General features: G+C 42.8%; 1 protein-coding gene and 1 pseudogene across 3 annotated transcripts in view; one reads left to right on the forward strand and one right to left on the reverse strand.

The window, feature by feature from the left end:
- Window positions 1-27,218, forward strand: part of RPS6KC1 (ribosomal protein S6 kinase C1) — a 222,337-nt gene that overhangs the window by 179,705 nt on the left and 15,414 nt on the right. The window contains exon 15 of one of the 3 annotated variants that reach the window (XM_025043948.1): window positions 6,566-6,589. The exons of 1 other annotated variant lie outside the window; for it this stretch is intronic. In XM_025043948.1, the coding sequence (XP_024899716.1) occupies window positions 6,566-6,574 (9 nt within the window). In that variant the 3' untranslated portion in view covers window positions 6,575-6,589. Of the gene's footprint in view, window positions 1-429; window positions 2,376-6,565; window positions 6,590-27,218 lie in introns of those variants that run through there. One more of the 3 variants, XM_025043946.1, reaches the window with a different exon arrangement.
- Window positions 20,746-21,035, reverse strand: LOC102884808 (annotated as a pseudogene).

Here is a 27,218-nt window from a genome sequence, read left to right on the forward strand (position 1 = left end):
ACTGATCCTGCAAATTTCTTGTCATATTTGTGACCATAATTCCTGGTATTTCTTTCATTACATGAGGATCTATCTTCTAAAAGTGAAAAGCTGAATTGGTGGCGTGAATGTCACAAATTAAGGGAAAAGCCTGAAGCGTCACCTGTGTTGAGGGGATAAGACTTACTCGCCAATATGGCGACGGTCTTGTTTAGTGAAAACATCCAGGTCCGTCATCTCACACACACAAGAGACTTAGGTTGACCTGCAGGATAATCAACTCCAGTGATTTATCCAGCCGTGTTGAAATGCCTTGTGAGGTGCTCAGGGTGAGATTTTGGGGTGTGTGTTTATTTTGGTTGCTTGATTTTCTGCAGCTTCATGAAAGGTACAGCTGTAGAAATGTTCGTGAGCTCTATTCTTACGTCCCTGTGATACTCTGTGTTGCAGATCATTCTGGCAACAAGAAGGACTGCCTTTTTTATGGTGACTCACTAGAGAACTTCGAGGACAAGATCAATACCTCTTGGGCGCCAAAAGGGAAGCAGACAGAAAACTCTTCCAAAGTCGGGATGATAATAATAATAGCAGGAACATTTTACTGGCATCAGGCCCCTGTTCGATGTGCTTCATATGAATTACCTCCTTTAATCTTTACAACAACCCCATGAAAGTGGACTCTATAATTTTCATTTGATGGATGAGGAAACTGAAGGCAGAGAGAGGTTGATTAGATTGCCTGAGGTCACACAGTGGTTCCAAATTTTGTCAAATTTGGGAACATCTCTATTAGGTTTTTCTCACATACTATCTTAAATACTCTATGAATCGATGACATTAGGCGTATTCCCGGCAGCAATTCCTTCACTAGGACCACTAGCGGTTGGTGTACAAGGTATTGCAAACCACACAAATATACCCCACAGACCTGAAACTAAATGTATCACCAACTCAGCTTTCCAAACCTAGCTGAATCCCCAGCTAAGTTAATCCTGCAGCTGTTTCTCCAGCACCTGAGTGGAAGTTGGAAAGCAAGTCAGAGTGAGAAGAGGGAAGTCTTAACTGAATTTGGATAATAGATCTACTTCTGCAAATTTTATAAAAGACGTGATCATGTGAACACATTGCAAGGGCCTCTCCCGGAGTCTTTGAAGTAGTCTGTATGAGGGAGGGGCTCTGAAGCTTGTGCTCATGAGCTTTACAATGAATTTGCTCCTGGTCATAAGATATGTATATGATTTACCTGTGCACACAGATGGTAACAAGATGCACATCTAAAGTTGTTGATGGCTGTCTTTTGCCTGATCCTATTAGGTATTGCAGTGACAGGGAGAATACTTCATTTGGAGATAATATGAAAAGGCTACATTCGAAACCCTTTGAGAAGTTAAGGCTTGGATCAAGTGACCTTCCCATCCGAACTCTCTCTCAAACAACGTTAGGTGGGAATTATTATCCCTATTTTGCACACGCGGGAGCTGAAACTCAAAGAAGTGTACAGGTGAAGAACCAGCTCTGACAGTCATTTTTTACTCGTATGAACTAAGATGGCCTCTATAAAAAGCACAAATAAGGATCGCATTTCATGGCCTCAAGAGGATAGGATCGCAGAGAGCTTGTTGCTTCTTAGGGGAAGTTAAGTACATAATGATAGGTTGTTATATTAGTTAGGATTAGTTTTGGCTGCAAGTGGCAGAAATCCCTAAATAACAGTGGTTTAAATCAGACGGATGTTTATTTCTCATTCATGTGAAGGTCCAGGTAGGTGGTCCACCAGCGTCAGGGGCCAAGTTCCTTCTATTTTATTGCTCTGCCATCTTCTACATGTAACTTCTAATTCACGGCCCAGAGTGGTTGCTATAATTTCAACCACGAGGACTGTATTCCAGCCAGCAAGAAGAAGAAAAGGGCAGAAGGAAGATAGATTTCTTTTCAGGTACACTTACTGAGAACTTTGTGTCTATATACATGCACAAAACTTCCACCCCATCTACAATCCTATTGGCCAGAAGTTTGTCACATGATCACACAAAGATACAAGGGAGACTGGGAAATGCAGGTTTTGTTTTGGGCAAGCATATATACAGATAACACTGTGGTAAAAAAATAGAAATGAGGTCAGGGGACAACTAGCACAGTTGTGCTGTATTTCATCATATTTTATTCTTTATCTTCTCAAGAAGATGGCACTCTCTTTGAAGGCAAGGATTCTGTCCTATATTCATCCACAAAATCAGAGATGTTTCAGAATGTGAAAGGGCCATAGAAATTATCCAGTTCAGTCATTTTCAAACTTGTTTTTATCAGTATATTTTCTCTTTCTGAAAGAAATCCTTTATGGGACTCCAACAAGTAAGATATAAAAGCAATGTATTATTAAAATAACTTTTAAAGTCTGAAGTTACAATATTTTCTTATTTTAAAATCAGTGAGGACTCCAGTTAAAGCATTGAAGGTATCTAATGTGCTAGTATTTGGTACATGATAAGTTGAGCATGTCTGTTTTCTCTTGTTTTAAATAGTTTAAAATCCCCTTTTAATAATGAAATTCTGTATGGTATCTTCAGAACCTCTTCAAACTTGAGCTTGAAAACAACCAATCTAGCCCAAACTTCTCATTGTAAGGCACGAAGTGGCGAAGTGATTTGGTAATATCACAGAGCTAGGCAGTGGCAGAACTAGGCTAACATCAAGTTTATGAGTCAACAAGTATGAGCTAAGGTGCCAGCACGGCACCAGGTGCCAAGTACTTGTCATTAAGTCTCTCGTTGTTGCCTAGGAGACTGTTGGGCACAGAGAGGCTATGTGATACATATTTGTTGTAAGAGAAAGACCTTTTCTTAATGATGGGTTTGTCCAATTAAGGAGAGTAGAGACTTTCAAGGTCATTATTTGATATGGAAGGAATGACAATACCTAACATTCGTTTGGCTCTTTATATATTTATAAAGTGCTTTGACATACCTTATCTCATTTAATCTTCTCAAATCCTTGTCAACAGTTAGGGCAGATATTCTTCCTGTTTTATAGATGAGGAAACTGAGGCTCAGGTTGTTGAATGACTTGCCCAAGAACACAGGGCAAGTAAGTGATGGAGCCAGGAGTTATATCTGCATTTTCTGACTCGGAATCTCTATTTCTAGTTATTACCCTCCTGCTCGTTGAGTTAAAGCATCACTGTCTTTTCCCATGTTACATAATTCTAGAGGTTACCATTCCTACTGTAGTCTGTGGAGTTTTGATCCAGTCTCTTTACATAGACTACAATGTGAATGGTGTCCTTACAATGGAGCGGGGTAAACGTTGCCCCCACACCCACACCCACTCCCACCCGAGTCCTGCCTTCCTGCTTCTTGCTGGCTTAACACAGGGTTCTCACTCAGCCAGCGCATGTACTGCAGCATCACGTGCTATAGTTCGCTAAGCTCTGATCTGAAGCCAGAAGACCTGGGTGTGAGTCTCACCTTTATCATTAATAAGCTGTGTGGCCTTGGGTAAGTCCTTTTGTCTCACGGAACCTTAGCTTTCTCCTCTGTAAAAGATGAAGATGCTCTACCGCTCCACCGTGTATGGTTATGTTAATAATCGCACGTACCCAGCTCTGGGTTGGGTCTCTAGATAGCATTATTTACATGCCACACACACTCTGGCCCCGCCAGCCTCTGGAGGACATAGAAGGTAGAAGCAGTGAGTACAGAGGGACGCAGGTTGGTGAGGTTGGCTAATTTGCCCTTTTATGTTAATGCACTCAGAGGATGATCATGAAATGCCAAGCCATTTCTTCCACTGCAGTTATTGATTTTGTTACTGTTCTCGGTGAAAACTGGACCCAGCTGGTTCATTCCTGGGATATAGTGTAATCCCTTTAATTATTCACTCATTCAACAGGTATTTATTGAGTGTTGGCTACATGCCAGGTATATTCAGAGGGCTGGGGAAGATACAGTTCCACACAAAATGGATCAAGCGCTGCCTTCAGGCAGCTTACAGTCCTGTGGGGGAAAAGAACAGATAGACAAGAAGCAAAGACACACGAAAGTATGTAATACAATATAAGGCAGTGAGTGACAATTTCTTTGAAGATGATAAAGCATGGTAAGGGTTAGTGAAGGGAGAGGCTCCGTGCACGTGTTTGAGTGATACGTGTATATGTGCGCGTGTGTCTGAGATGGTTAGGTAGACCTCCCTGGGTAGGTGACCTAAATCAGGAGGAGTGAACCGTGTGGTTAACTGAGGGAAGAGCTGAGTCCTTAGGTTCTTGGGAAATGTCTGCTTAATGTTAAATAAATAATTATTCATGGATCTTGGGCCTAGTCTGTTCAAACTCCACTTTGCCTTCCCATGGACCCCCACGTCAAGTTCAAAAACCTCCAGGGCCTTCCCAGCATGAACCTCATTCTCTTTGTCCGATTGTCTCCGTGCCTCCTACACATCCACTCCATTGTCGCCACCCTTCAGCCTGGCCTGTGACTGCCTCTTTGCCTTGACCGCTCCAATCTCACTTGTTCTACGATGTCTTCTCTCATTATTCCACTGGTCTCTCCTTTCTGAGCATTTTTATTGTACTTACAGCCAGTACCTCACAGGTACCTCACGGTTTGCATGTACTTTGTTTCTGTTTGTTGGCTTTGTCCCTTCAATTGCTGCTCAGTAGCTTGGAGGTAATCTGTCGAAAACTTCTGGGTCTCCCGGGCGACCTCCCGCAGTGCGAAGTTCATAGCAGGTGCTCACTAAACCCTTGGCTGTTGGTTAATTGAAGAATTATTTTCTTCTTTGAAAGAACTGCGATGAATTGCATATAATGGCACAAACTTTTCCCATCGGAATATGTGTCTGTTTTCCCAGCCCTTGAATCCGGGCTGGACTTGTGAGGTGTTTTGACCAGTAGAATGCGGTAGAAGGGACGCTGTGCAAGTTCCAGGTCTAGAAGCCTTGTAGATTTTGATCTTGGGCTGGAAATACTTCTGACATTGAACACGGCAAGGCTAGCCTGGTAAAGGACAAGAGGCCACATGGAGAAGGGTCTTGGCCATCTCAGTTGTGGCTTCAGACATGAGAGTGAGCCTAACCGGAAGAACTGAGTCTGGTTCAGACCAGAGAGGTCACTCAGCTGAGCCTGGCCCAAGTTGTCCACCCACACGATTATGAACTAAATAACATGGTTGTTGTTTTAAGCCACTGGTTTGGGGTAGTTTGCTTTGTAGCACTGAGTAACCAATTCTGTGAGCCCACTCGGGTAGCAAGGCAACGTGTTTCTAGAAATAATCCCTTGCACTCATATAATGAATTCATTATGTACTTCAGATCGCTTTCATGTCTATCATCTCATTTAATTCTTGTAGGAAAGTTTTGAGGTGATAGGCAGTTCTCACTGTACATATTTTGCAGATTAAGAAATCAAGACTTAGAGAGGTCGCCTCAGACGTTTCTAGCTGGAAGAGGATGTAGGACTAATGCTCGGGCCGTGGTCAAGCAGAAGCCCTGGGACACGTGATGGCCTTCCTTGTGGAGGGCAGGTTAACCCTGAGGGCAGTAGTCTGAGTTAGACAAGGAAAGTCGGGACCTGAGGGCTTCACTCTGAGGCTGCCTGTTCTAATGAGCCCTGCTACTCCGGTTCCTCTCACCTGCAAGTAGGAAGGTCGTATAATGAGAAACTCATAATGAGGCTTAGCAAGTCCTTGTTTTTTTCCAGAGTGGCTCTGAGCCTCCGCTTTGCTGCTAGATTCTGCTTGTGAAGGTTTCTAATTCGGGGTCTTAATTTTTGTAAAGCGTGAATTACAAGAAGTCAGAAGAATGATGCAAAGAGCATTTAATAATGCACATTCACAAAAGAAGTGGTGTAACTACATTAATTAGGCAAGTCTTGCGTAAAGATGCAATGTAATTATATATTTGAGACAGTTAATTAGGGAGCTACTTGGAAATTTCAGTGAATATTAAGGTAATTATACATAAATACTATAACCATTAAGACTGCACCCATAATGAAAGCAATAACTAATTACATAAATAACAGCATACTTATGTTTTTACATTACCAACACCTAACAATGCTTCCTCTCCCCCGCCTCCCTTCACCATGCAAATGACAAATCTTCCATTTTTAACTCAGATATTCTTGCAAATGGTTGGGAACAATGACCTTTCCTCTTCTTTCCTCTATTTTGACAAATCTGGGCCCACAGCAGGAGCTTCCAGCGAATGGACAGAAAGGTGGGATGTGAAGGCCATTTGCCCCTGCCCGATTCCATCTGAGCAGTTCTGGGCAGGAACAAACCAGGGGAACCCGGGCGGTGGCTGGCGAGGGGCAAGGCAGCGCCAGGGACTGAGTCAAGGCGCGGGCTTGGGAGACCTGGACTGCAGGCCCGTCCTGCCGTTCATCAGTTGAACCTCCTCAGAAAAGTCACTTAGCATCTCTGGGCCTCAGTTTCCTCTTTATATCAATGGAACGATAGTAATCCCTGCCTCCCAGGGCTGTGATGGAGAGCAAATATACAATTGTGAGGTACCATCCAGATCGTTTGAAGCTCCTGATCATTGACCAATGTCTCTTTTGCTTCTTTCAACATGTCCCCTTTATCTTCAGAGACCTTAGGTACTCATCAAGCTGCCTACACCACGCTCCCTGTGAAAGGACCTGGAGCTCATTCACACTTCAGTGTGACTGACTGATGACTTAAAGCCTTGAGAGGACCTGGGGACCGATGGAGTGTGGTTATATTTTAACAGAAAGCAAAGCCTTCAGCTACTGCCCTGTGGAAGGCCAATCGCCAGGTGTTTGGGCAGGAGCACTTCTGGGCACTCCAGCATCTCACGATGTGGGCATTTGCCATTCTATTTGAGAGGGGCCACATGGAGCAGTGGCTGAGAATGGACTGAGGAGTTTGAGCTCTCTGGGGTTTATGTATTGGTTCTACCACACTAACTACTTAGCCTCTCTAATAATAATAAAAATTAAAAATCTGTTTAGAGGTAGACCTGCACAGATCAAACCTGTGATTTTCAAGGGTCAACTGTATTTTTGATCTGTCTTTTGGAATCCGAGTATGCAGAAGGCCAACTGGTAGTTATTCATGGATTTTTGACTGCAGCGGGATCAGTGCCCTTCACCACTGTACTGTTCAAAGGTCAACTGTTCGGTTTATTTTTTCAAGAATAAATTATTTTGTTGAAATATAGTCTATATTCAGAAATCGAAGGGTACAGCTTGATGAATATTATTACCTAGATCACGAAACAAAACACGACCAGCATCCTAAAAATGTTCCAATTACTCTCTCAAAATTGTCAATCTTTTCTTGTACTTTCTTAAACATAATAAAAAAAATTTCAGAGTTGTTATCTGAAACTCCAATATTTGGATTTCCTGTGGGTCTGTTTTGCTTGTTTCTTTTTTGATAGACTATTTTTTAGAGCAGTTTGAGGTTCATAGCAAAACTGAGTGGAAAATACAGAGAGTTCCCATGTACCTGTGTTCTCCCCACCACCCGCAGACTCCTCGACTATCAACATCTGGCACCAGAGTGGTACATTTATTACATTAGATGAACCAACATTGACATACTATTATCGCCCGAAGTCCATAGTTTACATGAGGGTTCATTCTTGGTGGTGTTCTTCTGTGGGTTTTGACAAATGTGTAAAGACATGTACTCACTATTACAGCATCATACAGAAGGGTTTCACTGCCTACCTGTTCATCCCTCCCTTCTCGCAAGCCCCTGGCAACCATGGATCTTTTTATTGTCTCCATAGTTTTGCTTTTTACAGAATATCATATAGTTGGAATTATATATTATGTAGCCTTTTCAGATTAGCTTATTTCACTTAGTAATATTCATCTGAGTTTCTTCTATGTCTTGATAGGTCATTTCTTTTTAGCACTAAATAATATTCCATTGTGTGGATATACCATCGTTTATTTATCCAGTCACCTATTGAAGGACATCTTGGTTGCTTCCAAGTTTTGGCAATTATGAATAAAACTGCTATAAACAACCATGTGCAGGTTTTTGTATGGACATGTCTTCAGCTCCTTTGGGTAAATACTAAGGAGTCTGATTGCTGGAGCATATGGTAAGAGTATGTTTAGTTGTGTGAGAAACTGGCAAACTGTTTTTCAAAGTGGCTGTACTATTTTGTCTTCCTACCAGCAATGAATGAGTTCCTGTTGCTCCACATGCTCGTTAGCATTTGGTGTTGGTGTTTTGGATTTTAGCCATTCTAATAGGTATGTGTCTCACTTGTTGTTTTAATATGCATCTCACTTATGACACATGATGTAGAACCTTTTTTCTTATGCTTATTTGCCATCTGTACATCATCTTTGGTGAGGTGTTTGTTAAGATCTTTGGCACATTTTTAAATTGGATTGTTAGTTTTCTTATTGTTGAGTTTTTAAGAGTTCTTTATGTATTTTGAATAACAATCCTTTCATAGATGTATATTTGCAAATATTTTCTTCCAGTCTGTGGCTTGTCTTGATGGATCTGGTTTTATGGATTGTTTTTTTCTGTTCTGTTCATTTGCTCTTGCCCATTATTATACCAAGTAATTTCTGATCGAATTATGAATGCTGTGAAATAAAGTCGTATAGGCAATCTGAGGCTCTGGATGATGTTTTCTTCTAGGGATGGCAGACAGTAACCTGAATCCAGACTAGGATTAAGTTTATTTGAAGCTGGGCTTCAGTCTTGGTAAAGACTGGTCTGTTTTGGGTTGCCTTCCAGAGATTGTCCTTCTAGGGAATGACAGGACTGCTCCATCTTGATGGGCCCTAACCTCCAATTTTCATTCTTCCAGGCATGTGAGGTTGCCTGGAATTCTGCTTAGTCTGTCAGCCTCGAGGCTGTCGCTTTCTGTCCTGCCTCTCCGACCCTCTGCTTCTTGGCCTCTTATCTTTATTTAAGAATTGGCAAATGCCTTGACACTAAAAACTGCAGGGAAAGCTGACTTTCTTAGTACTTACTTCTTTTTGGTATGTTGGCCCCAGAAATCTTTTTGTCTTGGCAGCTTTCCAGAGCCTGTACATTTTTTAAATAAATGTTTTATTGTGGAATAACTTTGGATTTACAGTAAAGTTGCAAAAATAATATAGAGACTTCCCATATATCTCTTACCCAACTTCCCCTAATGTAACATCTTACATTGCCATGGTATACTTGTCTAAACTGAGGAACTCACATTGGTATATTACTATTAACAACCTTTCAGACTTTATTTTGGTTGGACCAGTTTTTCTATTAATGTCCTTTTAAAAAATTACCGGATCCAATTTAGGATATCACATTGCATTTAGCAAATTTCTTTTTTTAGATCCAACTCTTTAGTTATTCTTAGCATGAACGCTGATCTGTTACAAGCTAATATGCCATAGCTGGAAGCAGAAGTCCTATTTATTGGTTTTAATTTTTTATAATTAATCCGTAGATAAGATACAGAAGACAATATCGGATATCCATTATTTTAAAGGTAACCAATACAACGATGAAAACATATAGCCAATAAAAATCTGGGAATAGATGTGAGGTAGGAGGTAATATAAGGGGATTAAATTTTCTCATTTTCAATAAAGGAGAGTCAGTTGATACCATCAAGTTTATGTCATGACACAGAATTATGAGAATTATGATGAAAATGATTAGAAAACAGAAAATAGAATTGCTTATCTCTGAGTAATGAGATGGCAAGTTGTGAAGGCGTACAAATTTTGCTTTTCTTTTAAGCTGATTTGCTTAAAATTTTTCTTTTTTTTAAAAAAATAAAGTAGAATCTACGTGTGCTGACATAGTGCGATGCCTATTCCTAAGTTTAAGTGGAAAAGACAATGGGCAGTAGCGCATGTACAGTATGATACTCGGTACGTAGAAACTGCGTGCACGCATATGTGTGTAGTATGACTTTACAAACATACATGTGCTCTTGCGTCTCTTTTATTCTCACGAAAAGAACACGTGCAGCTTTGCGAGACACGTGGAGCAGATCCAATCTGCAAACTTCTTACAGGAGTCTGGTCTGAATCTGAACTACCCAGTCCTTCATCACCAGTGGTAGAAGTCAGGCATGACAAATACAGTCATTATGAATTTTCCTAGCTAACAATAAATATAAACAGAGATAATATTTTTAAGTGTTGAGTGACAATAGGTATTAACCCAGATTCCATAGCCAAAAAAAAAAAAAAAAAAATCCCTCTAATACTCAAGATTTAAGATGATACATTTACCTTTCCACACCTACAAGAGCATTAACCCTCCAAGACCTCTCCAGAATAAATTTAAAAAGGATTTACTTCAAAAGAAGAAAAATGATCCCAGAGGGAAAGACTTGGATGCAATAAAGGTGGAATAAATGAAATGAAAATCTGTTGGTAATAAGATTAATTATTGTAAAAACTTTTTTTTAAAAAACATTTAACAAAAGGTCCAACAAGAAAAATTAAGGTTATCGATTCTCAGGAGATAGTTAAATAGTTTTTGCTTTTTATCTTGGAGGAAATTAGAGACATTGAACAACTTTAGAACTGGGAAAATATATAGTTATATATGTATATTAAAATATGTGGGCAACTAGGATAATAGAAATAAAAGTCTCACTTTCAAAAATCAGAGGAAAAATTAAAAAAGTAAAGACAACTTTATCAGTCCTGGATTGGGTAGGAAATGGGAAAGAAATGTGACTCAATCACAGCTGCAAAGTCCCTTAATGTAGTCATAGGTTATGGGGATAGAATACACACCTCTTTGGGGAACTGTTATTCAACCTTCCCAGGAACATAAATGCAGAGGCCTGAGGTGAGAAGTGATTGGCGTATTCTAGAAGGGCAGTCAGAGTAGCTGAAGTGAGCATGGGAGTGAGGAGGGCAGGCGGGAGCAGCCCATGCGGGCCTAGGAGGCCGCACTAAGGACCCGAGTCGTCTCTCTATAGGGTCTGAGGGAAACTGGACTTTTGGTGGTGAGCCCGCTATATATAGTGTGTATTGATATTAAAAGAGAATATTGCACACCTGCAACTTATTTAATGTTATTAACCAATGTTAACCTCAATAAACAAAAAAGACAAAAAATAAAAAATAAATAAAAATAAAACTTAGAAAAGTATATATACATTTCCGCACTCAGAAGATTCTGATTCAATAGTTCTGAGGAAAAGCCCTAGAGACTAAAACTTTCTAAAGCATCCCAAATGATTTCAGCAGATGGTTCCAGGGATCAAACTACGCTCTGCAAATGAAAACAGCACAGAGGGTCGTGATAATAAATACCGTCCGTCTAACCCTTCTTCTTCTTCATCTTCATGGTTGCTTTTGTTCCCACTGCCAGTGATGGGTTTTGGAAAGCACACATGACCTAATTCTGGCCTAGGAGACACAGGGAGAAGTCTTCCAAAGATGCTTCTACAGAAGTTGTTCTTGATGTTAAAAGAAAAACTATGTGGATATGGCAGCCGTCATCTTGTCACCTTGAGGATGAGGCCAACACCAAGGGTGGCAGACAAGAGACGTAAGGATGAGACTTGGCATTATTAAGCTGCTGAATCTGCCCATCCTGAGCTCACCCTGTCTCTGGATGTTCTGCTGTGAAAAATAATACATCCCATATTGTCTAAGGCGATTGGAGTTGGTATTTCTATCACTTGCAGCTGAAGTATTCCCAGCAGATGTAGCAAGAACGGCTATAGCTTTTCTCAGCTGCTCCATAGCTCTTCTTTTGGGTAGAATGGAAAAGCTATAGCTCTTTGCTCTCTCCCTCCTTTATATATCGATAAATCCTATCAGGCAGGCTTGTGAAAGGATGAAATGAGATAACACCTTTAAAGCACTTAGCACAGTGTCTGGCAAAAAAATGCTTAATAAATGCTCCTTGAATGGAATGAATGAGTGAATAGGTGATTGAATTTGTTGAGAGGTTGTAAGAAAACATAGAAGTTAACACCACCACATACCCATCTTCATTCCTAGATTCTTTCTCACATCAGGATTGAAGATTACTTTGGCTTTCTTTGACAACTATCCTGTTGTACTCTTGGATACAACACATTTTTCTATTAGCTTAGAAAAGATTTAACCAGATGCAGGTCTTGTGGGTGCGTTTTTCCCCTAACCCTCTGCCCGTGCCCTGTGCCATTTGTCGCCACCTGGACTGGCCTGTAGGAGGGTAACACATTACCGCGGGGCGATCCAGGCTGGCAAAGTGAGGTACGATGGGTTTAGGCCGTATGATACTTGGGAGCATTATCAAGATGCTTATGTGACAAGCTTGTTTTCCCCGCCCCAGGTTTCTCCAAGTTTGTGGACACTTTGCTGGCTTGCAATAGTTGCAGCAGGCAGACTCAGCCTGAAATCAAATGCTAAGGATCATCAGACCCTTTGAAGGAACATAGATTGGCCACCAGGTCCTAGAGACAGAAGGGGGATCTCCTAGGTAATTTGCAGTCTTTTTCTGTTTGACCCTGAAGTTGTAAACCTGAAAGCCTTCTCGAACACAAAAACACAGACCACGTGGGAAGCAAAATGGTACTGTATTTAAGTATTTAAAAATAAATTGGAAAACAGGCCTCTTGTCCTTTGTAATAAAGTTGCTTAGAGTTAGCTGTGCCACTGGACCTGGCAGCGATGATCAAACGTCCGGGCCGTGAGCATGTGATAAAACATGGTAATATTAACAGTTCTGTCCCCAGAGACAGAGAATCTCATCATGGGAAAGATAAACATTTATGTTGATTGTTAGACTGTTTTCATATTGAAGGTTATGACTCTAAACCCCGCCCTCACCCAAATCCTCTGGGTAAGGATTCCTGGCTGACCTCTGGGTGGGCTGACTGCTCTCGTAAGTCCCAGAGATTTGGGAACTGGGTAACTGGGGAGGTGTGGATTTAGGCCCACCCATAGAAAGTGATGAGATAATGTGTTACTTCATTCTGCCTGGCTGAAACCTTGATCCTGAAATCTGTTCCTTGCCCTAAGCTCGTGCATGGCATTATGACTCCAAGTTCTTCTCCTTTGTGCTCTGCCTCTTTCTCGTTCTTCCTCTTTCCTCCTGCTCCCTCCCCCTTTCCCTTTTTCTCTCTTTCCATGATTAAAGTTTTACATCTCTAGGGTCACATGTAGATGGAAAGTAAATCAGAGATCAGTTTTGTAGCTTTGCAATCAGAATCGACCTTGTTTTTTCTTTTTTTATCATATGCGTGTGCAGCTACGCGGTACTGTAATATTTTGATCTGGTGCAAATAGAGCATTCTCTTTTATCAGCAATAGAGTGTGTAAGGGTCCTGATAAATAGACGGACACTTCTAGGGCAGGTGTGGCTGAGTGTGTGTGTGTGTGTGTGTGTGTGTGTGTGTGAGAGAGAGAGAAAGAGAGAGAGGGGAGAGGGTGGGGGGTGGAAGGAGCTGCCTCTGAGAGTTAGAAATCAGATTTCCCAAAAGTGGACACCTGGAAAATCCTGTGCCATATTGGCTATTGCTTCTTAAGAATGACATAATGGAGCTGGAGAAGATCCAGGAAAGGACAACTGAATTAATTAAAGAGTTGGAATGGTTTTAAAAACACTTTTATTTTCAGATTATAAAAGTAATATGTATTCATTATAGAAAATTTGGAAAAATATTCGAGACAAAAAGAAATAAGATTATATATTATTCCGCCACCCAGAGGTAACAGGGTTTAACATTTCCTTGTATTTTGTCTCTGTCCTTTATGTATACAACCATATGTATAGCAAAATTGGTATTTATCTACCCATTTATATATATTTGCTTCCTATTTGGTACATGTCGTATATCTTATTTGGTATGTTTCTTTGTCATTAAATATTTTTCGAAACACTTTCATGACTGTATAATACAGCAATTGATGGGTCTACAAAATTGTATTTGACTACTCGTCTATTATTTAGATTTAGTTTATTTAAGATTATATGTAATAAATTAATTACATATTTATTTTTACAATGAAGTGTTTTCTACTCAGTCCTTCAAGGGCATTTCTGATTATGTCCATAGATCAATTCTTAGAAGTAGAATTATGAGGGCCAAAAGTTTTCAGCATTTTTAAGGTTCTTGCCAGATTGTAGTACAGACATATGAAACGAATTTAGAAGTTGAGGACTTGACAGCAGGAAAAATTAAATGCCAAAGGGAGACACGAATGCAGTCCATAACAGCACAGAGGGTTTCCATTGGTCAAGTAGAGATTTGCTAACCAAATCCTGAAATATTGCTAACATGCAACGATTTTGAGAATTCAGCGAGGGCAATTGCTTTGGAGCCAATGCAAAGAAGGTATGATTTGCTCGGCGGAGGGGGCGTCTGTGTAATTCTTGTCTTGCAAAGTAGTAACTGGCTAAAAATACAGACAGACTCCGTAAGAGTTGAGATGACGGTTATGGAGGTGGAAGGGTGTTTTGGTGGGGATGTCATTCTGAGGCGGTGTCGTCCGGCGCCTGGAATTGAATGGCACAGTGGCCATAAATGTGCGTTTTGACAGTGTGGCTTGGTGCTGAGTGAAGGGACCGTGAGATCTCTGTAGCCTTGATACGGGGAAACTGACAAAGAGGGCTCTTCTAAGCTTCCTGAAATGGCTTCTAGAACCCTAAGGGTGCAGGCAGGAGCGAGGATTGGTTTTTGGCAAACGCTCTTTTCTTTTATGGTGGGAAGGCATCACTTTTGTGAGTCTTAGCTCTGAAGATGCGATTCAAATATCTACCCTATCTTCTTAGGGAGAAGCGATCGAAATATAGATACTGGCATGTTAAGCATTGTGTTTATTAATACCAAATGCTATCCCAGGCTAGGGCCAGCGGTAGGACACTTTAGGTCTTGTTTTTATTATTTGTATTTTTTATGTGAGGAGATTGGTGGTTTTTTTCTTACGGTTTGGGAGGTAGAGAGTTGGCGTGGCTCAGCATGTAACAGCAGAGAGTTCTGACAGCCAGACAGTCTGGGTCCATTCCTGGCTCTGCCACCTACTAACTGTGTGACCCTGGACAAGTTAACCGTCTTCTGGCTCAGTTTCCCTATCTGTGAACTAGGTTTTTAAATAGTACTCATCTCATAAGATTTTTATGAAAATTAAATGAGATATTATGAATAAAGTATTTAGAATAGTACCTACACACAGCGAATACTCAGTACAGGTCAGCCCTTAATATGTACGGGACAGTGGGCCAGGAGCAGGGGATAGAGCTGCAGCAGACAATGTCCCTGAATTCTGAGAGCTTGCTGTCCAGTGGAGAAGCCAGACAGCTGGCAAATAATCTGCAATAAGAGTGACGTACAGTATAAAAAGGGGGCAAGGTGTTCTGGGGGTTTTTATCGGCCTCCATAGATACTCCGTTTCTGTTTTCCTATTTTATTAACATAGACTGATTCGTTTAGCATCATAGATTCTCAGCGCTGAAAGCACTTTCGAAGGTCACTCGTACGTCTTGTGACCCAGGTAAAAACTTCCTTCAGATGACACTATGATCACATGTGCTTCCTTCTCCTGTTCCATTACTGTCATAGAAGCTGCTGTCCCCACAAACTGTCGACTCAGCTTGGGGTGGCTTGCTTTCAGGAACCCCCTATATGATGACCCAGAGCCTGTCTGGGGCAGATGTCCTCCGCATTCATCTTTAGAAACGGAGCCGCTCTCTCTGTCCATCTGTGACCCGTGACATCCTGATTCTCGAACCTAGGCATGGGGCTTTGACCATTTTCTAGGCCTGTGGCTTTTGGCAACTCTGCCTGTGGTCACCCAGGCTATTATGAGCAACAGGACAAGGACGGGCAGGAAGCAGGGGCCAGGACCAAGGGCTAGGAGGGTAATGATCACCTCCCACGGGGGTGCTGAGCCTACCACCCACAGACCACCGGCATCGGGATCGCCTGCGGTTACTGTTTAAAATGAAGATTCCTCATTCTCAGACCCTGTGGGATCTAGGAATACACATATTTAAATAAGCTTCCCTGGCGATTCTTAGGAGACCACCGCCCCAAAGCTGAGCCCCTGTGCCTGCTTGGAGCCGTGGCTAGCGACAAATGCCTTTCCTGGCTGGTTCCCAAGTGTTGCATGCCTCCTGCATCTCCTTCCTGCTGGGTTCTTCAGAGCCCTAAGCCCAGTGCACAGTCCCACAGTCTTCTGGGCTTCCCTAGATGCACTTGGGAGGGGAGAAAAGGGAAAGGAGGAGAGGATGGGAGAATGACCGGCCAGTTGGGGGTGGTTCTATGGATCCTAGAATCACAGAACGCTAGAAGTAAAAGGCTTGGAGATGGACTCGTCCGAACTGTTCATTTTCAGGTGCAACATCACACCTGGAGCAATCCGGGGGGTGTACCCGAGGCCTCTGGCTCCTTGTCAACCACAGTGGTCATCCCTCCGGGGCCGCTCCTGGTCTGGCTGATGCGAGGTGCAGGCATCAAAGAAAGTGCCATTTTGTTACAACTGTTGGGCTTGCACTTTGAATTATTTTGCCAACATTTGACTGGGCCACACCAAGGTCGGCTCCATTTGTGGGTAGGAGCAAGTTCGGGAGACAGGGGAGCCAAGCCAGGATTCAGGCCGGGGTCCAGACACCACCGGGCTGGCTCTGCTGTGCCGGCATCCTCCCCGGGGTTCTCAGGGCTGGTGGCGAGGGGTGTAGCACCGCACTGGACATACTGGCGAGCTACTCTGTGATCGTGATGAGTATTTGTGGTCGTTCTTAATTCTCATTCAGCCATGCACGTGAAGACATCCCTGACACAGTTCCAGGAATGAGAAGGCCTCTGGGGACAGTGTTTTCTTCTCTGGTCTCTGATGATTGCTGGAGGAGTGGGGTGGGGTCGGGGGGTAGGGTAGAGCCGGGAGAGGGGGGAAACTTTTATGGGTGTGTCTATTGCAGGGCAGGCTTTGGCTGTGAATGGCAGTGGATTGCCCTCTGCAGTGTGTCCCGTGCATGAGTGTGTCTGTGTGTGTGTTTTTGTGTATGTGTGTACTCTGGGCTGTGTGTGTGTGTTTGAGACTTGCACCCAAACGACTGACAGATGGTAAATTATTTTAAAAGCTTCCCTCCCCCACTTTTGTGAATAAGCTTCACCTCTGGCTTGTTGTATGCCAAGGTACCAGGCCTGGATCACAGAGATATCAAGTTTGAGAACTGGAATCTGTTCGGGGAGAGCCATTTGTGCAGAGTGGGTGGGTGCAGCAAAGGGGTGGAGGGGAAGACATGGACATCTAGATGTTTGCTGAAGGTTTCCGGCACACCCTGGAATATAGTGCTGAGGGGGTTTATGCTGCCCTTGGAAGAACATCACAGGTGAAAAGAAATTTCACACTTTCTTTCTTCACTGCATTCCTCTAGGGCTTCCTGTCTTCACAGCTTCAGCTGTAAATTGGGCCCAGGCACACTGAGTCACGTGGTGGCTTTCAAATCCTCTCCTTGTATCACATCTCTCAGGGTGAGAAAGACCCGAAGATGTCAGTTGGTCCAGTACCCTGCCTTCAAGCAAAGAACATCCAGAAAACCCGGATAAGAAGGCTCAACCCTGTTTTTAAACTTCCAGGAGTGATGAAATCAGCAATTTAGTTTTGATTAGTCAGAGCTTTATCACTTGTGGGTGACAGAAACCCAACTCAAACCAGCTTAACTGTAAAAGGAAAGGCAGTGTGTCTGCCATGCACAGGACTCTGGGGCAGCCTGCAGAATCAAAGGCAGAGCAACAGGGCCCGCCCCCAAGGGCCGTAAGGCAACGTTGCCCTTCCCTCTGGGGACATCTGTGAAATCAGTTTGCCTCACCTGCTCTCAGGTGTTGGCCTCTTCCCTCGCTGCAGCCTGGCTTCCTCCATGCAGCTCAGAAGGTGGTGGCCAACAATCCGGCTTCACATCCACGTAGCTCTCACTCCAAAGGAGAGAGAAGCCCTTACCTCCAGTTCAGAAACTTCTCAGAAGGGTTCTGCTGGGTCAGTATGTGCAGGGAGACGTGACGCTCGGATTGGGCCAGCTGGGGCTGTGCACACGCACCCCTGTCCCCCGCCTTCCTCATGAGAGATGGCGAATAAGGTTAAAGGTCAGTGTTCACTGTGATTCACAGCCCCATCAGGCCATATAGGAGTGGGAAGAAGTCCCCTGCCTCACACAAAAAAAGACATGGTAACTAAAAGAAGAAGGGTGAGAAGGAATGCTGATCAGCCAAAACCAAAAATTCTAGAGTATACTATATATAGTTTTGCAGTTAGGAGTTTAGTATAAATGAATCTTCAAGTTCTCCTCCCTGTGGTGACCGAGATGATGTGTTATTATCTACATGTTTGGGACCTGAGGGGGACCAGATTATGACAATGGATACCATCAACAAGCAGAGTAATAGCTCTTTATAGGTTTATATCTAATAAAAGGATCTATATTAATTTCATTTTTAAAATGTATATTTCAAATCACAAGTGAGTACAGGGCAACTGTTCTAGTGCTCTGTGTGGATCCTAAGTAGAATGGTTCCTATCCTTTGGGAATCATGACGTACTAGGGAAATTAAACATGTAGTACAAAATGCCAAGTATGTGGTAAATGTGAGAGTAAAGGTCCCAAGTCCCCTGGAAGTTCAGAGGAAGGTGTGATTGATTATATAATTCCTATAAGAGGTTCACTGTGGAATTTCATTTGGTTACTAGAAATAACATTTTAGAGGTTTATCTCATGTAGCATGACGGCTCCAATAAAGTCATCTGGAGATCAGGCTTCTTGCTTTTTGCTTCGATATCCTTAGGACTGGTTTCCATCCTCAGGATCACAGGATGGCTGCTAGAGTTCCAGCCATCTCATCTGCATTCCAGGAATAGAATGGAGGAAGAAGGGGAGAGGGCAAAAGGGACTCTTTCAGCTCTGTCAGCTCCTTTTAAGCAGTTTTTCCCTTGTCTTGTATCACACTTTTGCTTTCATCTTCTTGACAAGAACTTGGTTATATGCCTATATCTAACTGTAACTGCTAGAAATTCAATGTAAGGGAGGATAGAAGATGCAGTCTTTTAGTCATCCTAAATAAGTCTTATCTTTTATTACCAGGGAAGAAGGGAAGGAAGAAGATCTGGGGCTGATTGGTAATGTCTGCCAATGCCCTGTGTGTTATACAATATTGAGATTTTCTGACATTATCTATTAGTGTGCAATTCAGCCATTTATCCATTTAAGAAAATGTATTAAGTGTTTTCTGTTTGTGTAGCATGAGTTTTATACATATTGACATGGATACAGTGGAGGTAGAGGGCACGATCCTTTTTTTCAAGTAGCTCATAGTTGAGTCAGGAGTGGGGCAAACAATACTGGAGTGCAGTTCCCACAAGCCACACTCTTTGCTGTATCCATGAAACAATAAGGGAGTTTGAGAGCAGAGATAAAGAAGTTCATAGTTTTATGGAGCAGAAGTAATAATAGCCATGACAGACTGTGTTGACCAGAGATGACCATGACAATATCTCCCATCCCACGTGGCTTCTACATTACAGTCTTGCCTCTCCTCCGTCAGGAGGCGGAATCTGACTCCTCTCCCCTCGAATTGGTGGGCTTGTGATTGTGATTTTTGTGGTTGTCCTGTGACTGTTAATTCTGGGTCATAAGTGGCCATGCAGTCCACCTTGTTCCTTGGAGTACTTGTCCTAGGAACCCTAAGCTGCCACATAAGGGTCTGACTCCCCTGCAGCCACCAAGCTATGAGGAAGGCAAGCCACATGGAGAGGCTGCCTGTGGAGGCTCCTGCCTGATCTTTGAGTCCTTCCAGCTCAGGTACCAGACGTGTGAGTGGATGAGTCTTCCAACCAATCCAGCCTCCAGCTGTCAAGTTACCCCTAGCCTTTGTGTTTTCATAGATGAGGCCCCACATATCACAGAGCAAAGACAAACCATCTCTCCTGTGCCTTGTCCAAATTCTTAACCCTCAAACACCGTGGGTATAATGAGATGTTTATTTTAAGATACTTAGTTTTAGGACATAGTTACATAGCAAGAGTGGAAAATTCATTACCGCTTATGTTGTACGCACCATACGCTAGACACTGTTCTAAACGCTTTTAAGTCATTTACCCTTCACAGCAACTCTATTAGGTATGTGCTATGATTACCTCCCTTTTACAGATGAAGGAACTGAGGCACTAAGAAGTAATTTACCCAAAGTCACACAGCTAGATGTGATAGACCCTAATCATTCTGACCCCAGAGACTATATGTTTTCCTTCTAAGCTCAACTGCCATGCCATAGGTAAACATGTGGTCAGCGGGCCAGTTAGAAGCTCACATATGTGCTTAAGTCCTGGTGGGTACACCTGGCTCCATAGCATCTTCAGAGCCAGGTCATCACAGCAGGAGCCACATTTTCCGGCAGCCCGACTTCTCGGACTGACAAGTCATTCTTGAGCTTGTAGTCTCCCCAAGGCACATTCCATTTCTTCAGTTGGTCAGTTGATCTCACTCTTACTCTTGCCCCGACTTGGCCTCTACATCTTCATTCAACTTGTTAGACTCTGACACCATTTTATTTTATTTTTAAAACATTTTAACAGTATTTGGAAGTTTATTTTAAAAACGAAGTTAAAGACAACCTGAGAAAAAATTACAAAGAAGGCACTCGTTAAATAAGTATGGCGATTAAATAAAAAATAAGAGAAATATGTTTTCTTCCACAACTCCGGTAATGAGTGGTCATCCTGAAGGTTCTTATGTTTCCAAAGTGGGAGAGAGGAAATCATGGCAATTAAAGCTGCCTCTCAAACATGTAAATCTATAGTAGAAACCAAATCTTTCTGTTCTTTCCAATAAGTCAGTTTTGATCTTTAAACGATGCCTTGTTTTGTTTTGTTTGTTTTTAAAGATATGATGCTAGAAATTCAATGGGATTTGGTGGTCTGTCCTTTGCAAGCACAGCGCAGCTGTCTGATCCAGGTAGGCATGAGTTGGCAAAGACCGGAGATCCACGTTCTGTTTTGATGATTTTTCTGCATTAATCTTCTCATTTTCTCCTGTCCTCTCGATGTTATCTGTGAGACCGTACTCAGAGTGCTGATTTTCTGCAACCTGCATCTGCCCCTTCAGCATCTGATCTGGCTCCATGGTGGACTTTGCAAGTCACAATCCTGAGCCACTGGCTCCTAAGAGCCCTGCACTGTGCCACCGGCTATGACACCACTTTCTTTCTATCTCCTTGATTAGCTGGGATTCAGTTCAGCTGTGAGTATTTGAAAACAACTAGAATGGGTAAATGAGGAAGAGGTTAGTTTTCATCACATAGCAAGAAGTATGAAGGTACTTAGAACATAATCTAGTGCTGGCCACCTGCTTAAGGATGTTAACAAGGACCATCTCTTTCTGTCTGCCAGCTCTGCCATCATTAGGGATGACTTTGTCTTCATGGTTGCGAGATGACTGCTGTATCTCCCGGTGTTGTGTCTGTGTTCCAGGCAGAAGGGGCCCAGCAGAGAAGGGAGAAGTAAGGATGGCAAAGAGCAAAATTCTTTTCTTTAGGCTTTTCTCTTTTTTTGGAGAGGAAAGAGGGAGTTTGGGAGAGAGAAAACCTCTCTAGAAACTCCTACCTGCATCTCACTGGCCAGAACACTTTCGCATGCCCCACCCCGCATTCCCCCGCCGCCCCTCCCACACACACAGCCATAGGAGAGGCTGAAGCTCAGTATTTTGCTTTCTGGCCTCTAAAGGAGAGGAAATCAAAGCATAGGTGGGTCAGAATATGGTGTTTCATGTAGGGGTCAGCAGACTTTTTCAGTAAAGGGTAAGAGAGTAAATATTTTAGGCTTTGTGGGCCATATGGTCTCTGTCTACTGTTGTAGCATAAAAGCAGCCATAGACAATACATAAATAGATGACTGTGGCTGTGTTTCAATAAAACTTTATTTAGTAAAACAGGCAGTGAGCTGGATTTGACACATGGGCTATAGTTGCCAACACTGGTTTAGCAGTTTAATCTACAGCATCTGCCATTGGACTCAAGTATTTCAGCCAAAATGTTATTCTCACAAATTGGAGTGTAGACATCCCTGAAAGATGCGAGTGGAGAATGGATTTCATAAGATGATCCGGTGATTCCAGGGTTGACTCTGAAGGCTGGTAGCCTACTGGAGTGGCCCATCCTTTATGTCCCTCCCCAAATCACAGGACTGGTCAAAGGGATGGCCAGTCGGCACCCCAGGTGGGGAAAGGAGAATAGTAAATGCTCTAATTAAAACTCTGAGGCTTGAATGGGCACATCAGAGTCATTGAGCACCATAAATATCTGTTTTCTTATTCTTGAACCCTTTGGTACTCAGAGAATAAACGAACAACATATGTTTGGGGTGGGGGTTAGAGAAAGCTCCTCTAATTTTCTCAGCCTCACAAAATTTCACATTTGTATCTGGCTTCACCTTTGCTAGAGTAGAACCACCATTGAGACAGTACGTGTTATATAATCTCACATCAAACCTTTGTGTTTATCATTAAAAATATGGCAACATCATCGTGGTTATAAACAGTTACCAAGGAAACCAGTTTATCATAATTAGCTATTTATTCCCTCTTTTCTCTCTCTCCCTTCCACCTGAGCTTTCTTTGGGCTGAAAGGTATGATAAGCTGTTATCAGCCTGGGCTCAGTGGCTAATTAGGTTCTAATACTGATTCATAGAATTACATTGCTCTTTTCCATAACTATGCTGTAGTGCATTGTCTATGCTTATTACAAACAGACACAGTGATAGAAAAATTGGTTTATTCTATGTGTTTCAAATAGTCCTCATAGCTGTTCCCAGGGCAGTGGTGTATCAAAACTCAAAAGAAGATAAAAACTTGTGGTTTACAAAGATTTGTGGCTCTTTGCGTTTCATTAGAAAATGGTCGTGAAAGTAATTGCTTCCTGGATGGGGTTTCCCAGTCCTGTGGGATTTTTCTTATTTTCGTTATTCTTTGCAGTAGAGTTCATTACATTAGCTGATATTCATGGTTCACATCGATGCCCTAGAGCAGCGGTTGGCAAACTTTTTCTGTAAAGAACCAGACAGTAAATATTTTAGGTTTTGCGGGTCATATGCCCTCTGTTGCAACTACCGAGCTCTGTCTTTATAGCAGGAAGACGGCCATAGACAGTATGTAATGAATAGATGAGGCAGTGTTGCAATAAAACTTTATTTACATAGACAGGTAGTGGGCCAGATTTGGCCCACTGGTTGTAGTTTGCTGACACACCTGTCTAGAGACTCGATCCCTAATGTTGGGAAAGAATTTGCAGTTGCGCCTCTTACAGTGAGAACACCCGGGGAAGGCTGGATGCACTAACAGGAGCCTGTGTGCTCCAGCTGTCCTTTGTGTGAGTCTCTCCCTGCTCGCCAATCTCTCATCAAGAGGAGAGGTTCCTCATGGTGATCCCCTCCCCACAGAGGGGTGGAATAGGGATCAATTGACCCAGGCTGAGTCCTAATTTGGAAGCTTAACTGGATGACATCTTTTCATCGTAATCCACTCTACCTACCCCAAAGAGCTGTTGGCGTCAGAGAGAAAAGGAGCGGGAAAGGGCTCTGTGAACGGTAAACCACCACACCATATAGCCACGTAAGCTGTGGCTGTTAAGACATTGCTTTAGAGCAGATGTCACAGATAAGATGGAAACGACCCTTCAGCTTTTAGTTCAGCTGTCGTTTTAGGCTCGAGCCCAGCCTGCACTACACTTCTGGGAAACTGTCTAGCCTGAGTTTTACTCCTCACGGTGACTGCGTTCAAGACCTTCCAAGATAGCTTGCTCTATCTAGAGACAGTTCTTGTCAGAAATTTCTTGCTGAGATGGAGCGCAAATCTGTCTTTCTAGATCTTCTACCCATTGGTTCTGGTTCTATGCCTTAGCATTTCCAGAATAATATTCACCTCTATTTGAAAGCTTTTTGAATATTTGAAGATGGAGGTCACGATCTCCAAATCTTCTCCTCACCAGGCTAAATGGCATCGGTTCCTTGGACTGTTTCTATGTGACACAGTTTTGAATCTTTTTCACTGTTCAGATTACTCTCCTCTGCACAAGTTCCAGTTCCTCCATGCGCCTCCTGATTGGTGTACCCCATCAGACACAACATTCTATGCGCCTTCTGACTAGTACAGAGTAGGATTATCATGTGCGTTCTTCTAGATTTAATGCTTCTAATGCTTCTGTTAATGCGGCTAAAATCACATGTGACCATTTAACAATACTAGATATTACTGAGTCGAAACTGACAAAGACCTTTAGGTCTTCCCCCTGCCCCGCCCACACACACATATTTACTAAGTCATGGCTACCTCATCCTGACTAGTGCAGAGTAGGATTTACCTGGATTTCTAATAAAGTTGTTTTGGATGGATTTGGTTTCTTTTTACACAAGGTCAAAGTCCTTTTGAGTTGGGACCATATGTATATTTCAATTTGGGTAGTGTATTTTAATGGGAATGCTCACTGCGAAGTCAACCACATGTCATCACACAGCCTACCATGAGTTCTGTTGTAGTCAAAGGTGTGGACTCTAAATCAGTGCTACTCAATTTTTACTGGTCTGTGAAAAGATAAGGAGCTTAGTCTAGAATGCACTAAAGGCTTTGTTTCAAGGAAGTCTAAGCCTAGTGACAGCTGATGTGCAGTTTGCAGAGAGGCTATGGCCTTTAGACTACACTTGGACTAACGTGTCTCCAAATGACACTCTAAGACCTTGATTGGAACCCTGGAAGCTGGTTTAAGGAGGGTAGATGAGAAGAAAAACAACATCTTCAAAAAGAATAAAAAGATTCGTGGTGATTAGATGAAAATTATCCTTGAGATTCAGTCTAAGTTAGAGTCCTGATGGAAGACTTCTTCAGTTTGGATTTCAGTGATAATTCCATGCACATTTGTTGATTTCTTAATTTGTGAGAGGCATAGTGCTAAGCGATTGGGGTTATAAATTTAAGATATGGGCTGGGCCATAGTTGGGGAGCCTTAAATGCAAACAAATTGTAGCATAGGCTGCTGGCGGCCACCCTCAATATCATTCTCTCCTTTGACCTAAGAATATTGAGTTTTTATTTCTGGAAGCAATGTTCTCGGGTAAAAAGACCACATGTCCCAGCATGCCTTGCAGTTAGGCTTGATCATGTGATTTCCAGCAATCACCTTGTATCATGACAGCCTTAAGGATGGGAGTTTCCTGCTATAGGATGTTGGAGCAGAAAGACAGAAGGAGCATAGATCTCCGATAACTTTGGGTAGCTTCCAGTCCTACCTAACAGTGGGCTTCTTTTACATGTGAGAATAAATCCTCATATGTTCTAGCTTCTGTTATATGCAGCTGAACCTCATCCTGAGTGATAGAGAATTTGATACATGGAAGGTAGTTGAAGCAGAATTTAAAGTGCGGTATTGACTGAATAGAGAGAGGAGATGGGAAGGCAAATATTTAGGACTCAGATTTTTGCAAACTGGAGAGCTGGAGACCCTAATGATGCATTGGCAGAGCGTTTGATTGCCTTGTTTCCTGCTGTAACTGGGAAAGCAAACCAGAAGTCGACTGAAGCTTTTGCTTTAGGGGAAATGACAGGAAAATTTAAAGTATTGGTTTGCTGTCTCCTTCTCTCCACTTCTAGCAAAGTCCTGTGAAAGAGAGCCATCCAGTCTGAGGTAGATGAGGAAAGACATATTACTTTGCCAAGGATGTAGGTGCTCTCTGCCTCAGGCCTGCAATCTAAGTTTATTGAGGATCCTATAATATGAAACTTTGCTGCTTTTTTTCCTTAAAGTTTTTTTTTTTTATTAAAATATAGCTAACATACAATATTATATTAGTTTCAGGTATATACCTTAGTTATTCAACGTTTATATACCTAAAGAAGAGGTCGCTATGATAAGTCTAGTAACCATCTGACACTGAACAACGTTATTACAATATTATTGACTATACTCCCCGTGCTGTACTTTACATCCCATGACTTATTTATTTACAACTGGAAGTTTGAATCTCTTATTCCCATTTACCTCCTCCCTCCCCTTCTTTGCTGGCTTTTTACAGTGGCTCCAGAACCAGCACCTTAGCAGGAAACAAGGCTGGTGCCCACCACAGCGAAGACGGGGATAAAGGGTGCTGTCTTTCTCAGTGTGGACTACCTGCCTCTCAACTTATTTGTGTTAGAGATTAAAGCCACACCTTTAAGCTTCTGAGGTTTTGGATTTTCTGTTTATGCAGTGGAACAATTGATATTCGATGTCTGGGGGCCATTGGTGAACGTTTTCGTCTGTCATGCCGAGGACTTGGTACATTATCCTCTGGGCAGGGAGAGTGGCATGGTAAAGCCTGATAAGAGTGGTTTTGGGGAACGAAGGAGTGGGCAACCTCTAAGGTGGTTTAGGTCATAGAGTATGCACAAGGCCTCCTATGCCATACCTTTCTGCACCTCAGCTTGTTGGGCCCCTGACAGTCTACCGTTACACTTGTATTCCTTTAATTTTTGAAGGCATTTCAGGTGTTGAAAGTCTTTTCTTGATGAATTTCATATACTCAGTAGGGGATGGACACCAGAATGCTTCAGCTCCTGACAGCTGCCCAAGACCCCAGCTCCAGGGATCGAGGTGGCAATGCCTGGAGGGGGAAGGGCACCACCAGGGAATGGAGAGGGCGTCACAGAGAAATGTGACCAAGCTTCCAATCCTGCTCCGGGCTGGTGTCACCCGAGATGCCGGCGGACCGGGACGCATTTCCAGTCAAACCCATTCTCTAGGGCTGAGCCTGCGCTGCGTCAGTGAAGTGGAATTTGATCCGTGTAGACAGCTGATCTGGACATTTTTGGCCTGGATTATTTGTTTGGCTGTCTCCACTGATCAAATTAACTGGATAATTGCCAAAACTCTTCTCAGTTGTGCTCCCTTAGGCAGCTGGTGCAGCCAGCAGGATGGGGTGGGCCTCCTAGGACAAGCCAGATTAGAGAATTAGCACACGCCTGCTACCTGGTCACCTCCGGGAGCCAGCCATTTAATCAGGGGTGGGAAGTGGGTGATAGATGGGCCTCCTCTCTCCGCTTCACAAGCAAGAAGGTAAAACAATGGTGTGGCTTGCATTACCCCAAGTAACGCTCCACACCAGAGGATGAGGCTGTGCCTAATTGGAATCAGGGAGCTGCCCCAATTCTGCTCCTACTTACTGAGGTGTACGCATTGAGGGTATCACAGAGTCTTATGGCTCAGCAATTGCTGTGAGCGGAGATGTGTTTCTTAAACTCTAGGGCCAAGAAAAGCTTAGAAGAGACTGTGAAAAAGACAGGGA

Source organism: Pteropus alecto, unplaced genomic scaffold, assembly GCF_000325575.1.
Source record: "Pteropus alecto unplaced genomic scaffold, ASM32557v1 scaffold101, whole genome shotgun sequence".
Classification (NCBI taxonomy): domain Eukaryota; kingdom Metazoa; phylum Chordata; class Mammalia; order Chiroptera; family Pteropodidae; genus Pteropus; species Pteropus alecto.